We start from the raw sequence: 18,053 nt of genomic DNA on the forward strand, positions 1-18,053 counted from the left end.
CCCAACACTAGCTGAAGAGTTCCATGCTAACAGATTTCAGCATAGTAATGCAGCCAGGATCTCTCTTGCTTTAGACTTCTGAAGATTTTCCCAATCCAGTAGCTAAGCGATCTAATTAGCTCTTGTAGGAAAAATATTCAGTCATCTATAATAAATTGTATCTGTCAATACCAGCAGCTTTTCTGGGGTTTTTGCTCATTGACAGATTCTGGGTCACTTGCATCTCATCTAGTTTCTAGCTGAAAGTAGGTTGGCAGTTTAAGATACAATACAGAATGTACTGAAATGAATCCAAGATTTCTTAGAATTGAATCTGTGAAAAATTCGCATTAGACTAAAAAGGTAGCACTAATCTCTTGAAGCAAGTACAGACTGAATTAAGATACTGCACTAGGATTAAGCAGTAACTGAATGACAAGTTATATATAAATTCTTCCAGCTGCTTTCCATCCTTTCCTCTCTGAGCAAATGAAATGTATGTACAAACAATAACAAAATTCTAGTAAACTCTGATGAGATTATCTCAGAGAACTAACTAATCTGGCCTCTCAGTCCTTCCCCCTGAAAAAAACATAGCAAAATCCAACTTGCTTCCTAGGACTGTAAACCTACCCTTCCTGTGGAAGAGAGACTGCTGGATGTGGTCTGGTGCAAATGGCGAAAGTAAAACCCGTAACCACCTGAAAATGAAAGGAACAAAACCAAGTATCACTAAGAAGTGTTAACACATAACATGTTCAGTCACACAATCAGCAGAAGATACAGAGTAGCCATTCACTTCTTCACCTAAGTATTTTAGTGCTCTGAGAATCTGGAATTGCAGGGCAGTAAAAGGAAAGTGCCATCAGTCTATAAGCACTGGTGCTAATTTGACACTGAGACACATAATTGACTGTGGAATTGCATTGTATGTTCTAGAAAAGCTAATCTTATCTTCACACATGTCTCTGTCTCTTCCCTTAGCATTTCTCATAACTAAATTCAGACAAAATTAATCAAGAATTGCCATGGAGAAAATAGCAAACTGCATTTGAGCAGATTCTCCTCATCCAAGCTGAGCATTAAAGGTTGTCAAGACATAAGCAGATGGTCAAGTTATACCATGTTGCAACAGACAGATACTGATAGATTCGTGGAATGTGAAAACTCACTGCAGGGAAATCAGGTGGGTTTTTTTGTTTTAAGAATCTTAAAGCTTAATTCTACTACACATCATCAGCAACAACTCTAAATTCCTTTTCCTGACTTTCTTACTCCATCAAAGGGATATTCTGTGATTAGGACTTACAAAAATAAAGTAAGTGTAATAGTACTAAATATGCTAAACTGGATAGGAAGTAGTATAGGCTTGCCTGTCCCGTGAGTGGTTGAAGACCCTGATCTGTCCATGACGGTAGATGAACTTAGAAATCTGGTATGGCTTTAGGGAGATGTGAAATGGAGACCAAGTTTCTTGTCGCTCAAACAGCTCTGGGTGATTGCACACCTGTAAGACAGAGAGCATGTCAAAAGCTGGGAGGAATGAACTTAGTCCAATGCAGCACTTACAGTCCAAATCAATTCCATGACCAATGATCACTAAAACTTCAGTACTGCTCAATATTGCATGGTTATTTTAGTGTATCTGCTCAGATTTGAATATGGCATCATACCTTTTGCTCTTCACATAACAGCTATTACCTGTTCTTCCCAAATGAATGGCTTCCTTCAAGCAAACTAACCTTTGTAACCAAACCAGTCAGCAGATGATGAATATGGCTAAAGCTCTTCTTCACCCAACATCATGCTACACTGCATCTGAAACACAACTAAACTGCACGCAAACTTGCTTACCTATGCAAGATTTTTTTTTAATATTGTGTTTTCTAAAAGCTGTATTTTAGTCCTGTGCTAATGAATGATCATACTTTTCAAAAATTATTGTTTAAAATAGCCTTACCTTCCTAAACTGCATGACTAGATTCATGAGACTACTAGTGGTGGTCTGTGCTTGCTGAGTAGTGCCCATTGATGACTGCAGGAGGTCATCAATAGAGATTTTGTTTTTCAGAGCTTGGTACAAGAGCTTCTGTCGACTTGTCTGCTGGCAGTACATAAGAATTTCAATCTGCAAAACGATAATGAAGATTTAGTCATTTCTATCTCTAAAATGAAAGATGATGACATCAATGCACATAAAGTTGAAACACACCTTGAAGAAAACATAACTTTCCTTAAAAATACATTTACAGGCAGCTGCATTCAGATCTGCATTTCAGGATCTAACCTGGAAAGGACTTAGCTGACAGGTGTGTTTTGGAAGGCTTGCATAAGGATGTAGGAGACAGACCTTTAGAAGTACACGAACATAACTAAGTAAACAGACATTCTTAAGAAGCTGACATCACACCTGCAGCTGATCAGTTTAAAATCTGACTTGAATTCTACCATCCTACAGTTCCCCACTTAGAATGACGATAAGAAGTGGTCAAGAGCCCACAATAGTGACAGGTGCATCACATAACAACAGTGTCTGTGGGAAGTCCACAGACTAAGAAATTAATAAGCATATCAGAAACAAACTAGATGTCTCTCAGCCAATGGTGCCAAAACCCAGGGACTGATCGTAAGATCATCTAGTATTGCTAATATCCATGTGAAATTAAGAGACTGACAAGAGCGAAGAGTTTGATGCTGCCACTATGTATTTCTCACTCTTGTTCACACAAAAAAAATCCTAAACCCATGTCAAATCCTTCACAAAGGCAACTTGAAATGCTCATCACCCAGTTACTGTTGTATCAATCTCCCTCGCTGCCATTAGGGATACTTCTGTCACCTTAATCAGGACTAAAGATATTTAATTTTAAACTGGTAACAAACTGCTTTCCCTGGGAAAAAAGTTTGTTAATTAGAGGTTCTTCAGTTATATTCATATCTAATGACATTGCTGGGATGTGGTGCAAGAAAGTGAAGCTCAAAGAGAAGTCTACAGTCAAATTTCAAGCATGCAAACCGACAAACAAGTTTGCAAAAATCAGATCTAGAACAGAGCTATGACAATACAGCTGTAATATTCATACCAGAGAAATACTTTTTCTCACCTTATCTGACAGCTCATTTTCCACATCCTTCTTGATTCTTCTCAACATGAAAGGCTTTAGGATCATGTGCAAGCGGGACAGTTGGTCTGAAATAAAGGGAAGGGGAAAGAAAGAACAATTACTTTAAGGAAGAAAATTACATGACACCTTACCACAAATGAAGTCCCTTGCTGCTCAGCCATTTCCTCCCATGTGAGTTCTTACAGCATAGAGTTGATATTTCTCTGCTGATTTTTCTTTTTCTAAATGAGTACTGTGCCATGCTGTTTTTCTATTCATTACACATGCTATATTACAGTCAGAAACAGAAACTACAACATAAACTATCGAGAACAATCCAGCAATGTTCCAATCCCATTACACATCCTCTGCTTTAGATGCCATATCCCACAGAAAGGTTAGCCATTATTAGTTCAAAAAGGCAACAGATTCTTTATACAAAAATGACAGCAGCTTCACACTGCACTCACTCTCATCAATGGCAGATTTGTTCTCTGCATGGCTCTCTATGTCCTTAGAAAACCACTCATTGAACTCTTCATGGGAATCAAATAGTGTTGGCATGATAAAATGAAGCAGGGCCCACAGCTAAAAGGAGAGGAGGAAACACTAGATTAGCAAAAGTTATCTTATTGATAAGATAATTGAGGATTCCAAAAACTTGCAGTTCTTTACAAGTTCTTTACTAGTGATCCTGAGACATAGCAAAATTAAACAAAACTCCAACTGCATTTTCTTCCTGCATCCCCCTAAAATACTACAGCTATCAACTTTAAAAAACGCCATTAGAAAGCAGTGAGAAACACAGCATAATTGCTTCAGTCAACAAAAGGAAAAGTCACTAGAATTAGATTTTATCCTGTAATCTATTACTTCAAATATCTTTAGTTCTACTTTTATTTGAACATGTGGCAAGCTTTCATATTTTTCCCTCCCAGGGCTGATCCATGTTTGTTTGCCAGTGGCTTCCTACAAGCATGATCTCACAATCACACAAATACAAGAGGTTTCTCAACTGTTTACATATATTTAGTATCTATTCTTGTTCTAAAGAAAAATCCACTCTTGTGAGCTCCCAAATACCTCAGCCATCGTGTTCTGGATTGGGGTCCCAGTCAACAACAATCTGTTTCGACACTGGAACTGTAGTAGGATCTTCCAACGAACACTGGTGAATAAAAGCAAGAAAAATCATTTCTAGAGAAAGCTGCAGAATGATATGAAACATAAGGTACTTTAAGGCCAATTGCTTCCAGTGAGTTTCCCAAAATGATCTCTGGAAGTCAATGGACAAAACTATTGCAGCTATTCCCCAGTCTTTCAAAAGACAGCTACAGGAAAAAGTAGCCTCTTTCCAATTAAATAAAAAATAAAAAGAGTATAATTTATTTTATTTTTCTAAGTATATTTTTTACTCATTTTTAAGCAAATTCTTACTAATAAAATCTCATTATCAGAATAATTAACTTTCCAAAAGAAACAGGTGTTTTGAATCAGAATGTCATGTATTTTTCAGACTTTACAAGAGGAAGTGTATAGGATACAGTGGCAGGAGTGCCAAGCTATACATTAAAATCCTCTTAGAGGGGTGGTTTCCCAAGAATGCTGAAGAGACAAACTTTGGTCAGAATGAGCCTACATCTAAAGCAGTCCTCAATTTACTGAGTACAGCGGCAACTTGGACAAAGGTTATGGGAAAGCAATTACAGAAGTAAAGACGGACAAATCCATTACTTGAAAACAAACAGAAAACTTTCTGGCATAGAGTCTCATGACACAGATTGGGCTTTACTGCAGCCAACAGTACTCATGGGGTTCTGACCTTCATTTATATCTGGAAATGCCACTGAGTAAGTAATCAAAATAATGCATTCAATGGAGCCAATATAAGCAATATAAACTAAAGACTACAGGCCATTCACCAGGCAGAATTCTGTGAGTAGTCAGAAAGGAAAGTGAACAGCATTTCACACTGTGTTGTTCGTCATGTGCTCCATAAAAGTTTCTGCTCCTGAGCTACCTTTTAATTACATATTACATATTAGGAAAAATCAAAATGCAAAAAACCTAATGGATTAATTCAGTGTTAAAGAGTTATATAGATATTTAACTAGGTTAGATACTTGAGGGGTCTTACATGTATAAATTTTAACTTCTATCAATTTATGTTCTCTTGATGCTTTCTTGATATTCCTCCGAGAGGCTGATCCACAGAAAAGATTTTGTTTCCAGTTAGTTTATTACCTGGAGCTACTCTTGAGTGCTTGTGCTTCATCCAACACCATATACTGCCACTTCACTCGCTGGAAATACTTCACATCCTGCACTACCAGCTGGTAACTGGTAATTACCACGTGGAAAGGAGCATCCTGAGTATACAATGTCTTCTGTAACCGCAAAAGAAGAAACAAAGGACCAAATAATGTAAATACATTGTTAAGAGTTCATTCTAATTTCAAACTTCTGCTTTACAATCTTCTCATTACTACTGCATTTTCCCCACCTGACTTTTAAAATTAATTATATCACAGTTACTCAACCAGTGGACTTGGACTTTCGCCTTGAACAATTTCACACGCTTCTTAACGTGCAAGACAAGACCTGGGTACTGAACCCTACAAAATGCTATTGTTAAATAAGGAACAATCTTGACAGAACTGCAGGGATTCTGGACAGGGGCATTCTGAGTTAGGTTCCCAAACAGAATAAACAGGCCTTGACACTGAAACTTCCTGCTTTATTTACACATCTCTAGTTCTTCATCTGAACTCCACACTGCATTGAATTGCTCTGTTTGATAATGCTCTTCAGCACAAGAGAAGTCTTCCACCTCATTATCTCAATGAAAATGCTACTACAGGAATGAAGAAACTCTGCATCCACACATTAGTTTTGTTTGGTGATGCGTAGCAACAGTTTTTGGTTTACTCTGCACAAAGAAAGTCAAAGCACACATTTATGCTGGTATTACCTGACTCCAGAACTTTCTGATCACTTTTCTATCATGGGGATTTCCCCAATAAGGTAGCACCTGAAACAGTAAAAAAAAAAAAAAAAAATAGAAAGACATTATTTTCAAAAAATGACACCAGTTCAGGAATTTTATATCTGTAGTCTACAAAATGACATACTTCTTTCTCCAGAACAACAAAAAGGGAAATTATCCTTATTATCACCAAGAAAAATCAGAAAGCATCTAAAAATACTTTGAAAACGAGCACTGCAGGAAAAGGCACATCAAGCAACTTGGCCTGATCAAGCTATGCTAAGAATCTAAAAATCCCCATTAGCATTTAGCACAAGCCATCTAGTCAGATTTTTCTAAAAATTAAAAATTATGCTTTGCTTTTGGCAGAAGGAGGTCTGCACTCAACTGCTATAGATAAACGTAGAGGACTAGAGGGTTTGTTGCCTGCATGGTCCTGTTGGTTTTATTTTCAGAACTGACCCCAAATGCCTGAGATGAAGTTAAAATGTCTGGCCTGTATATATTTAATACAATAACTTTAAAAGCAAGCACTACTGCCAGAGGAATCTGTTAATCTACAGTTCAAAATGGCAGAGGTCCTATTACTCAGACCTTTGCAGAGCACTGACTCCTGTCACTGGTTAATAACATTGTACTGCCATCTCCTGTCTGTGGAAGGAATTACAGTCAGCTAAGACTGGGTCTGGGAGGAAGGAAGAACGCTACTTTCTGAGGTGGTGAAAAGTCTTACAACTTCCAATGACAGGTTCAAAAAGCCTTTAATTGAATATTCTTCCTATTGTTTTGAAATAAGGATGCTTGTAAAACAACCAGACTGATCGAAAAGTGATTTGTCTTTTAGTTTACTTACTACAAGCAGAACTGACTGCACACTTCTGTACGACTAGAGGTGGAAACAAAGTGGTTGAAAAGACTAACGAAGTTGTAAACATGCGACAGTAAGTTTAGAAAACTTTTTTTTAAAATGTGTTTTGTTCCATGGATGAGGTAAACATCAGCATGCCATAAGATCAGCATGCCAAAGAACGGCTATACAATGATATAAACAGTTTGAGGTTTAAGTCAAAAAAGACAAAACTATCTTTTCACAAGCATCCTGACTGCATTTTTCAAACATTTGCTGTATTTGATTCCTGAGAAGGAGAAAGCATAAACAGTAGCTTGCCTATTCTATACAATGAACTGATCAAAGGAAGCGAGAGAAAGAATGGCCAACAGCTCTCAAGTTTTCTAATCAAGAGCCCCCATTATTTTGGGCTAGGAAAAGACATGAATGGATTATTTTTAGGTTGTGTTGGCTTTTTTTTTTGCGAGTACCTCCTCAATAACACAATTTGTGTTTCAATGTATTTCTTCAATAGTTGCTTTCAAGGCTTGGTAATGCCAATTTATTCCAAAATGCAAGTCACTTGAATAATCCAGTAATGAGCTATGCTCTAGCATAATTGAACTATTCTCTCTTCTCCTCATACAGATACCTCAAGCTACACACCACCACAACCAACATACAGTCCCATCATGGATCTCCAAAGCAAGCTATCTGATAAAAGCTAAGTCCTTTAATTTTGCCCTGCATTAGATCAAAAAAATCACGTATCACTTATAGTAATATACTCAAAGCTTTTTCTCTGCACTTTTTAAAATAGCCAAAACATTCAAACAATTAGCCTGATGTCACTGGTATACTGATTACTCATAACTAAGCATCTTCTACTGTTTTCTGTAAAAAGGAAAATCTGATGTTTCAAATAAAAACCAATCAACACTTCTTCATATCAAAGGTTACTATATCAACAACCCAAATACTTAAACTGTAATCTCTTTTTCTTTGCAAATGTAACAGCAAGCTTCTGACAGTATCCTGAATTCTGAAATTACAGCACTGTTTTAGCAATACACATTTCTTTTCAAATTTTCCTTTGCAATACTCCAATGTTTTCCACTGGGGACAGATAAGCAGCTTGTTTTTCAGTAACTGATAGCTCCTTGCTTTCTAATTTACTATTTACTATTTCTATTTACTGTGTTTTCACATTCATAATATATCTGAAAAACTCCATTTGTTTTCTTCCAATCTTTTTGTATTTATCTGTGCTTCACTTCTCTCCTTCTTCCTGATTATTAACTGTATGTCCATGATTCTTCTATTTTTCTTTAATATTAAACTACATTTTGCTTCCCTCTTATCTATTTAGTGTTTGTTCACATACAATCTTTATCTGACTCAAATTCATATGAATTACTGAAAATACAGCTCTAACCCTAAAGACATTACATAAAACTTGGTATATAATTCTTGGTTCTGCTGCCAGGCCCATACATTAAAATTATACATCCATTTGCTGACCTAATACAGTTCCTTACTGAGAAGGTGTCTATGTCACTGCAAAATGAAAGCCATATGATTAAAGAAAGAATATTTTTAAGCCCCAGATAATTAAAAACTCAAAAAAAAAAAACAGGATGATGGAAAAAATACCAGAAACAGGCTCATTGCAGAGTTTCACATTCCAAGGTCAGTAAGCACCCATATGTGATACAGAACTCAGGATAACAAAATGTTTTACTCTGTTTCTGTTTACTTCTTTCTGGTTCTGAGAAAACAGAAAGAACTTCCTCAGACATGCTTATTACCTTAAATTTAGGTACAAATCTGGCAAACTCCTGGTGCCAGTTGTTCAGAGTAGAGGCAGGTGAAATTATTAAAAAAGGTCCCCAGATGTTCTCTCTCTGAAAAACACACATAAAAATTAAATTAAAAAATAATTGAAAGGAAGTGATACAGAGATGGTATGATGTGGCTTTACATCTACTAAATGACAGTGAGATGAAATGAGAGAGAACCGTATGCAACACAGCAACTCTCCTAAGCACAGCAGGGTGATACAAAATTGAACAGAGCAGATCTAATGTTTAACCAAGACTTATTTTATAACAGCTAAGTTGTTTCCAGAACAAATTCCTTTGTTTCTGAGAGTTGCCACCTTCATATTACTAACAGCCCCTGTCATTTTGATAAGGAAAAGAACCTCAGATGGCATTGAAACACTTTGCTCTGCCACATCACAAATTACAGGCCTCTCTGGTGAATAACTGAGTTGATCCATTAATATATTAGCAGTTACAAGCAGCCCCTCATAAGGAAGGAGCAGAAGAATAAAGCCTTGTGTAACCTTCCAAAAACCTCAAGGTGCAGAGTCACAGGAAGACAAGGTTATCTTGTTGTTCCTTTCATACAGATGAGCTGAAGAACCTTTAGCTCTGCACACCTTTACAATATTTTGGCCAGTACCACTAACATAAAGAAATGCACACAATTGTCACTTGTCACTAACGCAGCTAATTTCGCTTCTAGTATCACTTCACTGAGATCTCCTATTTAGGGCAAGTGACTGGATTGCAATCAAGATCTTTATTTTTTTAAATAAATGTATCTATTTCTGCATTAAGAAGTAAGCTCCTGTTGTTTATTATGTTTGTTTGCCTGCTCTGGCACAGAGGAATCACTACGCTTCCTAAAAAACCCCACTGGAATATGGAAATTAATGCTAATTGCCACGAAACTCAGAATTTGAGCACTTTGATCTGTAAAACTCAGTGAACCATCTTGTACAACTTGTTCTCTCCTGAGGCTTTTACATTGAGCGCAAATGAGAAGATATTACTCTGTGAATAAATGGAAACTATATATAAACAAAAACAGACATACAGTTACATATTTGCAACTATCAGATACATATTTGTAACTCTTTCAATGGCCCCACTTGAAAACAATGTATAAAATACCTTTTCAGACATTTAAGCTTTATAATCCAAAATTCATTTCCAACATGTCAAAAGTATGCATCTTCTATCAAGCATACTACCCAGGAACAAGCTACAATCCACATACCTCAGCCAGATGTGCAAGGAGAGCAATACTTTGTACTGTTTTACCCAGACCCATTTCATCTGCCAGGATTCCATTGATGCCCTGCAAAAGATCCATAAATGAACACCTTTGTTTTACTACTTTTTAATCTACAAAGAACTGGCAGAATAGCTGCTACTGAGTTGAGTGAGAACAGCCCCACTTTAACAACTCTGACACTCTGAAATTTTATCATTTCCTACATCTGCTCCTGAGAGATAACTGATCTCAACTGTAGTTGATTGATCTCTCAGTCTAATTTTTCCCCTAAACATTTCTGCACTTCATCATCCCATTGTGACCTGGTCACAGTCACAAAGACAAGACTGCCTGCAGTTTATCAGCTGACCCAAGCCTGAAACAGTATGCAACTTCAAGTAGGAAGCCTCCATGTATGATCTAAGTGATAAAAAGCTGTATAAACCACACGAAGAATACTGAACTCAATGCCCCATTCAAACTGTTATGTCCTAAATAATCAAGAACTGGTACGTGGACTACCTAAGATTTTTCTTTTTTCCAAATACATTAAAGATCAACTATACACAGTCTTTTTTAAAAACAGTAGATTCTTTTGTCCAACTTTAAACCCCAGAAGTTATGAAAATTTGCAAGATGGACTAATATACCTGCTCATATAGGTTGGCCAGCCAATTCATGCCTTTCAGTTGATAAGCTTTCAGTTTTCCATTGAAAATGGTAGGCTGTGGAATATCTTCTCCTGCTCGGATAGATGGATTTGCTAAGCTGTAGCTCTCTCCAAACCCAGTACCAGACTTGTTAGCAGCCCGTAAAGCAGCTGCCCGGCTCTCCTTTGCATCTTCATCAAATGATCTGGTCTGAACAGGAAGAGCAAGGTAATGCATAAGATGGGGAATACATTAACTTAACAAGAAACTGTAGTGTAAAAGGCTTTACAATTCACATGAAAACATGATACTTGCCAGAAACGAGGAGAAAATGAGCCTATTCCTATAGCCCAAATCTTTATACTCTGGTTTTCTATTTATTTAGCACAAAATGTACCAAGGGAATTAAATGCAAATATGGCCCCTGGATTAACCTATTTGACTCGGCTGCTATGAAAGATTCTAGCACTGTGGTCTCTGCCAATTACTTTGCTTGCTCTCTTACTTCATGGATCCAAAAAATACATACCCGGGCTTGATGAATCTGGTAAGCATCCTCAGCATTCTTCAGAGCTTGGGCCTTGTAATAGTTGCTATCTGAAAATACCATATCCATATTAGACTCTGCAGCAGTAACCACCCAAACAAACAGATAAACTCCAATAATTACAGCACTCCCTCTTGCAGACAAGGATGTTGTGCTTGAAATTGTTAAGTTTGCACAATAACTCACAGAGTAAATTTCACAGTAAATTTCAAAAGAGTGCAAGGAAAGGACTGCAGATGAATCACTTACCATAATCTTCTTGGGTGATGTTGACCACTACTCCTCCACCAATATCAATCTGCCTTTGGGTAGAGCTGTCTTCCAGTTTGCGCAGGATTTCCTCCTGTATCCCATCATGTCCAATATCTCGTTTACGACTCATAAAATGGGCATATAATTCAGTTTGTGTGATCAGGAAGTTAAGTTTTCGCTGCTGTCTCTTAGCCTAAGAGAAGAAAAGGAAAAACAGAAGAAGTGGAAAAAGAGACAAGACAAGAGTTCAATGTTAAAAATATAATGAAACAACAAAAAAATTTATCTAATAACGTATCAAGAACTAATCTAGATTATGTTAAGCACATCACTTTGCTAAGTACTACATTATTAGTTGCACATAAGAACACTGACCAACTCCATAAATATCTATATTAAAATATAAAATTGTTGCAAATTAAAAGTTTTTTTAAATTCAGTAATCATGACAAAAACACCATAATCTAATAAAGAAAGTTTAAAAGTTTTTTTTTACACTGAAAAATTAAAATATTAACAAAAAACAGCATGATTTTAGTGTTCTATAGTAAAAGAACTCAGCAGCTAAGAAATACTCTCACAGCAACCTCACTCCCACATTGTTACTTACTAGTGGTAGAGGGAATTATGGTAGTACACAAGAAATATATCAATAGGTCATACAGCTGAGATATTACCATTACTCAGCATTCAGTAAGACCTTGCAGAAGCTCTGTTCACCCTTAGACTCTGGCAAAAAATGCCTATTAACCTAAGTCAGCAGAAAACTTCACAACATTCTTATGAATTTGCAAGAAAAAGAGGAACATAAACAATACAAGTATAATTTAAGCATAAAACTAAATATAAGGCATTCTAAAGATTCAACCTTTCCTCATATAAGGTTATACATGACTAAAGTAAAAACCACAGATAAACTAGAGTGCTTTTACAAGGAAACTTTCTCAAATTTAATCCCTTTTACTCTGTAATGGAGTTCAGGAAGTTGCTAGTTGGCTAACAGAAAAGCAGGCACAGAAAAATTCTGTGCCCCATACAATTACAGTATCAGCTTACAGCAGGGAAAAAAAAAGGACAAGAAAAAAAACTCAATGTCAACAAAAGTGTCCTCCCTTTTGGACCCAGAAAGATGTACAAAACATCACAAAACATCGGCCCTTACCAACACTGAGCTGTGTATGTCTGTGAGACATGCACTGCTTCTCTAATTTCTTCCTCAATTTCACTGAATTATAAAGAATTCATGCAGTTTGAAGGACTTTTTTTAATCACCTCTTGCTAACATTAGAATAATTATGTAAACAAAAATAAGATATCAGAAAAAATATGTCGAATAGCACTGACACAGAACAAATAACTGAATTTCATGGCTTGGATTTAGAAACTAATTATCCAGTCACTTCTGTGTCTCCTCAGCAGATTAAGTATCAGCAATCTTTGGTTTTGCTATACCTCTCTCATCTCCTCATCCAGCTTGCGTTGCTCCAGAGCCTCCTTCTCAGCTCGTTTCCGATGCTCTTTTTCCACCTTTTCATACTTTTTCCAATAGAGAAGCATCTCCTTGGTGAGACGACGTGCTCGTGGTAGAGTCTCCTTACAGTTTTTCTGTGCTTGGATAGCAGCTCTACGTACCTCCCTCATGCACTGGTGGGCAAGCTAGAGGGAGACAAGATTTAGGAATAAGGGTAAAATGGGCAGATTGTGAAGAAAGCTAGCAATAAGCAATTATCAGATTTAATTATTATTTAATTAAGTCTGATATTTCAGAAGAGAAAAAACTGCAACACTTTACTCAGCAGCAATGTTTCTGAAATGACATGAGAGAATGTAATCTTCCAAAAAAATTCTGAGATAGTAGAGAAGACAAAATCTGAAGAGTTTCAGCATAGAGTAATACTTAAAACGCTGATCAGAGGTAGGTCCTTAAAAGGGACTCAGAATAACAAATTCAAGGCTTGCCTACTCTGACTCACCTATTTCTTGACACTTTTCTGGGGTTATTTTCTCCTTTTTCAATAAGAATATACTTAAGAATACTACAATAGTAGTATTGGTAGAAAACAATCCTGTTCACATTAATACACAGAAAAGAGAGGGAGCATTCTAAAGTTTTGCTAGTATTTCACAAAGAAGCATAAGAGAACGTAATTTTTTTTCTAGTATAAATAAATGGATGTCATTGTCATAGCAATCAAAATTGCTGGGGTTTTTTGTGTGTGACAGGCTTTTTTGCTTCCGCTACAATGCACATCAATTCTAACATACAGATTTCAAATTAATTTCAAACGATAAAACAAAATAAGGCATAAAAAAGTGGAACTTTAAAACCTGTAATCCTACAGCTAAGTTTCTTAAACATACACAAGCAAGTCCCATTTTCTGCATCCCTTACATGGAAAATGCTTCCTTTCTCAATAATGTATATACAGAATGCAAAATTAACTACATCACCCTGTCTCTAACAATTTTCAGTACTTGATTACCTTTTCATCATTAGCCATATAAATGAATCAGACACTTGAGCATAACCCTTGAGAAGTGTTCAGAAAGCTGTAACCCAGTGTTTTCAAGTAAACTTCTCTAGGCAGAAACAATGCCAATTCTCAGAGAAGATTGATGAGAAGATGGATTGCTTTTGCAATCACTTAAGCTGAAAAATGCTCTATTTTTAATCTCAGGTCCTTTACATATTTATCTAAATTAAAGCACTTAATATTCCAAGAGCCCCTTTGATTTCAACCAGCATGCTTAATACCAGCAAGTTTTAAGTAGTGGATATATGGGCAACTCAAAAGTCTAAGTGTACCAAAGCCACTAATGTATCAAAGATCAGTAAACTTAAAATGCACAAACTAAATCTTTCAAAAGCCAGAAAGATCTCATGAAAGGGACTCATGTTGTCTGTTTCATCTCTTGCTTATGAAACAAGACAAAACAATGAAAAAATGAAAAGCTTTCTAATAAATCACAATTACTTGTATACAGTGCTTTCTCCTATACTGCCCTGCTAGTTTTGTCAGAATTGTAAGAAACAGAACAAACATAAAGAGATTACAGTTTGCTTTTTATATCCAGTACAAGGAACAGTACAAAATTAAACAGTACCTACCTTTTTGCTGTTGGTTAGGAAGAGGTTACGGGCAGAAGCTTTCTGTTTGTATGCCTGTAAAAGGACACAACCTGTAAATTAGTTATAAGGTAATGGCTTCACAGTATTTTAGAAAAAGAACTATCTAGTCTTCAGCAGGTACATGTGCCAACTTCAGTCATGCACACTACTGTATAATTGAGAATAGGTACTGCAAGTACTCTTCATTTTGACTGAAACAGCTTTTCATCTCTAAATTACTGAAGGCATACATAAACATATTCTAAATCCTGAAGGAAGCATGCAAAATACCTCCTTTTTCACAATTGTTTCTTTAATTACTTCTGTTGCAAAGCAGGGTTCTCCTATTCCATTTTTTATCACTGAGGCAAACAGTATTTTCCACTGTTTCCCAAAGATGTTTAGAGTTTATGAAGACACCATGTTCTTTGCATGATCAAAATGAATCTTTTGATAAAATATGGTCTCTCTCACTGCACATATTCTGTGTTTGGCTTTTAAGTTCATAAAGGATGATACAGTCATGACTTGTATTTTCCTAGAAGTCAAAGTCTGTTAACTGTGAACTTCAAAAAGCAGGTTCTAAAGTCCACTCTGACCATCTCAGAAAATTATCAACAGTGAACCTAGCCTTCTGTTTCAAATGTGCCTGAAGCTTGTCCTGTAAATGACACAAACACTTTTCCCTAGTCTGTAAAGGTAAGGTTTGAAAAACAGGACTCAAACACCCTTTTTCTGAACTTTGTTGTAAACCTAGATACTGGTTTGCTCTATACTGCCATCCTGTAGATCAGTGTAAATACCTGCTAGAGCTCACTGCACTTTTCCTTGCTGAGGGTTGAATAGCCATGACAAAGAACCCCGTGATCCATTTAGGCACCACCGGTGATATTTCAACTACATGTTGCTTATGGATTACAGAATTCCAGTTAAGTCATTAATGACCACCAGAAAAATCAGGTCTTACTTTATTTACTCTGTTTTTCAAGTGCCAAGTCCCCACTAAGTTAATTTTCTATTTCACTTTCTTGTATCATTACTGATCTACTGCCATTAGCCAAGCTCACCTTTGGCAACTCCTTCTTAACAATACTAAGCCACACTTTCCGCCGACGTGCGTTAAGCTGCTCAATAGACATATGCTTTTTCTTGGACCCAGGTGGTGGTGTATCGTGGGAAAACTTGGCAAAAACTTTGGTCTGGTGATGGTGGCGTCGTGGTGATTCCTCTGAAGAGAGCTCTTCATCCCGTCTCCTCTTTTTCTTTACTTTTTTCAACTTGCCTGCATGGCAATAACAATCATTTAAAAAACACTTCTATTTTTGGGGCACATTTAAATAGGCACCTTTCCTGAGTAAATTCTCCTAGTCAATTTATATGTGGAAGCAACAAAAAAGCCAAATCCACGTTTGCCAATTCCGGTACAATTAATTTATACTATTAGATAGTTCCTCATTACTTTACAATGAAAAGATTTTCCTGTTTAATAGAGGGGTGAAATTCAATTACTTCCACTCAGGGAAACATGCCTTGAGAGTTAAAATGTCTAGGACTTGGTGCAATGTTTCTTGCTTGCCACAAAATTCTACTTAAAGATACATACAGGTAAGACATTCAAATGTGACAACATTATCACTTGGTACAATAAGTCTCAAAGCAAATTTCTCAGCACTGAGAAGATTGCATGAAAGAGATTGGCATGTTGTCATGTCATACCAGCTTTCAGAGGAAACAGATACTGTTATCAGATACTAAAAATGTTCACTGTTAGTATGCAAAATTATGGATGCCAAAAGATTAGTGGAGAAAAAATTCACTACAGTTAAAGGAACTTGCAAAAAGAAAGGAAGACGGCCTGAAATAAACCCTTTAAAACACAGCTCAAACTTAAGTACTTACACTAAGAGAGTTCACTTTACACTGACAGTTCATAGCCCTCTCTGCTCCTTTACAGATTTACAACCACTGCCAGCCCAAACAAGAAAGGAAACTCCACTTCCTGGCAAATGTGCATCTCAGAAACTCCAGCCGTTACGTCAGACATATAATTCTATTCTAACTGACATCAAACATCAACTCTGAGTTCCCTCTGTTTTCCAGAAAACACTCTCGCTCCCTGTAACTTCCTGACCACTAAAATTACATATTCAGGAATAACTGCAGCAGGTACTGGGTAAGTTCTTACACTTTTCAAGGACCTATCATGTTTTCAAAACACTCTTGAGTAAATGACCATTATATGAAACAATATTTATGGATTCCAAACCACTGAATAAGGTCCACTAACAAAACCTTAAGCCATGAACTCTCCAGTCACACACCTTTTTTCCATCCTAGCTTTCTAGAAGCCAGACAATAAAGCACAATGTTTTCTGAAGACATTTTTCTTTGCCAGAACTTGGCATTTCCCTGCAAAACCCACGAGTTTTGAACATTTATGTTTAATCAAAAGAAGCACTGTAGGAAAGAAGTTAAACCACAGCAGTCATTTAAAAGCATAAAGTTAGTGACTTTACCTTTTATTTTCTTCTCTTCTTTAAACTTCTTTTTCTTGGGCCCTAGCAGGTGGCGCTGCTGCTCGTAGTAGGGGTCATAGGTAGAGAGCAGCCCCGCGCTGTAGTACTGGTACTGCTGCAACTGAAGGGTGAAAGTGAGCAGGTAACAGAGACAGCCCCCAAACAAGCTCAGATGCTGAACATAAAGAAGACATCAGGAAGCAGGCACTTCTCCATATTTTGCATTTGTTATCAACTGTAAGAGTGTCTAAAGTGAAACCACTGCTCCCAGGGCGGCTCCCAAGTTCTGCACTGGGAACTGAGCCCACCTGGTTAAGGGGGAAGAGCAGGCAGTGATGGCTGCACTTTCAAAACATACTGCTCTGTCTTTTCCATACAGGTGCTGTCCAGCAAGACATCACATTACATGAAAAGGTCCAATTATTGTTTTGCTTGCATTCCCAAATTACATACATGTTCTACTTCATCACTCCAAAGGATGTAAAAGGATGGGTTTAAAGAAAAGGCATTTAAAAGATTTCCACAAGGAAAAACAACTTAAACATTCAGATTGTCAAGTAAAAATATAGCTGCCTCAGCATTTTTTCCCCTAAATGATGAAGAATGCCAGTATATTTCCAGCATTACTCAAATGAAGTACTGAAGAACACCACACAGGTTACACATAAACAGGCAAACTAAAGGCAATATGACTCAGAAATTAACTATTTAAAACCTAAGCATACTTTTAAGTTAATAGAAGATTTTTGAAATGTGAGATCATGAGTACAAACAAACTTTTCTGATGTATGTTCCCCTCCCCCCATAACTGCTGATCTGACAATATACTCACTGGTTACTTTCACTGGGTATTATTTCTTACAAGCCTGGAAATAAGTATTTGTGTAAAATCTAACAAAATTATGGTCTGTGTAAAAATGTGATGTATGAATATTTGTATTGCTATGCAGTACTTCAAGAAGTTAACACAATATTGGTTCAGTGCTTCCCAAGTAAACAAAGGAAAGAAGTAGAGAGA

The 18,053-nt window shown here is 36.7% G+C and overlaps 1 protein-coding gene across 2 annotated transcripts in view; it reads right to left on the bottom strand.

The window, feature by feature from the left end:
- INO80 (INO80 complex ATPase subunit) overlaps positions 1 to 18,053 on the bottom strand; it is a 64,134-nt gene that overhangs the window by 35,556 nt on the left and 10,525 nt on the right. For both annotated transcript variants that reach the window (XM_056493571.1, XM_056493572.1), the window contains exons 6-22: positions 17,036 to 17,156; positions 15,587 to 15,801; positions 14,520 to 14,573; positions 12,863 to 13,066; positions 11,408 to 11,603; positions 11,141 to 11,208; positions 10,612 to 10,821; positions 9,965 to 10,045; positions 8,707 to 8,802; positions 6,055 to 6,114; positions 5,328 to 5,470; positions 4,167 to 4,251; positions 3,554 to 3,671; positions 3,084 to 3,169; positions 1,940 to 2,107; positions 1,353 to 1,486; positions 613 to 680 (exon numbers count right to left, since the gene is read on the bottom strand). In XM_056493571.1, coding sequence (XP_056349546.1) covers positions 613 to 680; positions 1,353 to 1,486; positions 1,940 to 2,107; positions 3,084 to 3,169; positions 3,554 to 3,671; positions 4,167 to 4,251; positions 5,328 to 5,470; positions 6,055 to 6,114; positions 8,707 to 8,802; positions 9,965 to 10,045; positions 10,612 to 10,821; positions 11,141 to 11,208; positions 11,408 to 11,603; positions 12,863 to 13,066; positions 14,520 to 14,573; positions 15,587 to 15,801; positions 17,036 to 17,156 — 2,107 coding nt within the window. The remainder of the gene's footprint in view (positions 1 to 612; positions 681 to 1,352; positions 1,487 to 1,939; positions 2,108 to 3,083; positions 3,170 to 3,553; positions 3,672 to 4,166; positions 4,252 to 5,327; positions 5,471 to 6,054; positions 6,115 to 8,706; positions 8,803 to 9,964; positions 10,046 to 10,611; positions 10,822 to 11,140; positions 11,209 to 11,407; positions 11,604 to 12,862; positions 13,067 to 14,519; positions 14,574 to 15,586; positions 15,802 to 17,035; positions 17,157 to 18,053) is intronic.

This window comes from Oenanthe melanoleuca, chromosome 5 (genome assembly GCF_029582105.1).
Source record: "Oenanthe melanoleuca isolate GR-GAL-2019-014 chromosome 5, OMel1.0, whole genome shotgun sequence".
NCBI classification, from domain to species: Eukaryota; Metazoa; Chordata; class Aves; order Passeriformes; family Muscicapidae; genus Oenanthe; species Oenanthe melanoleuca.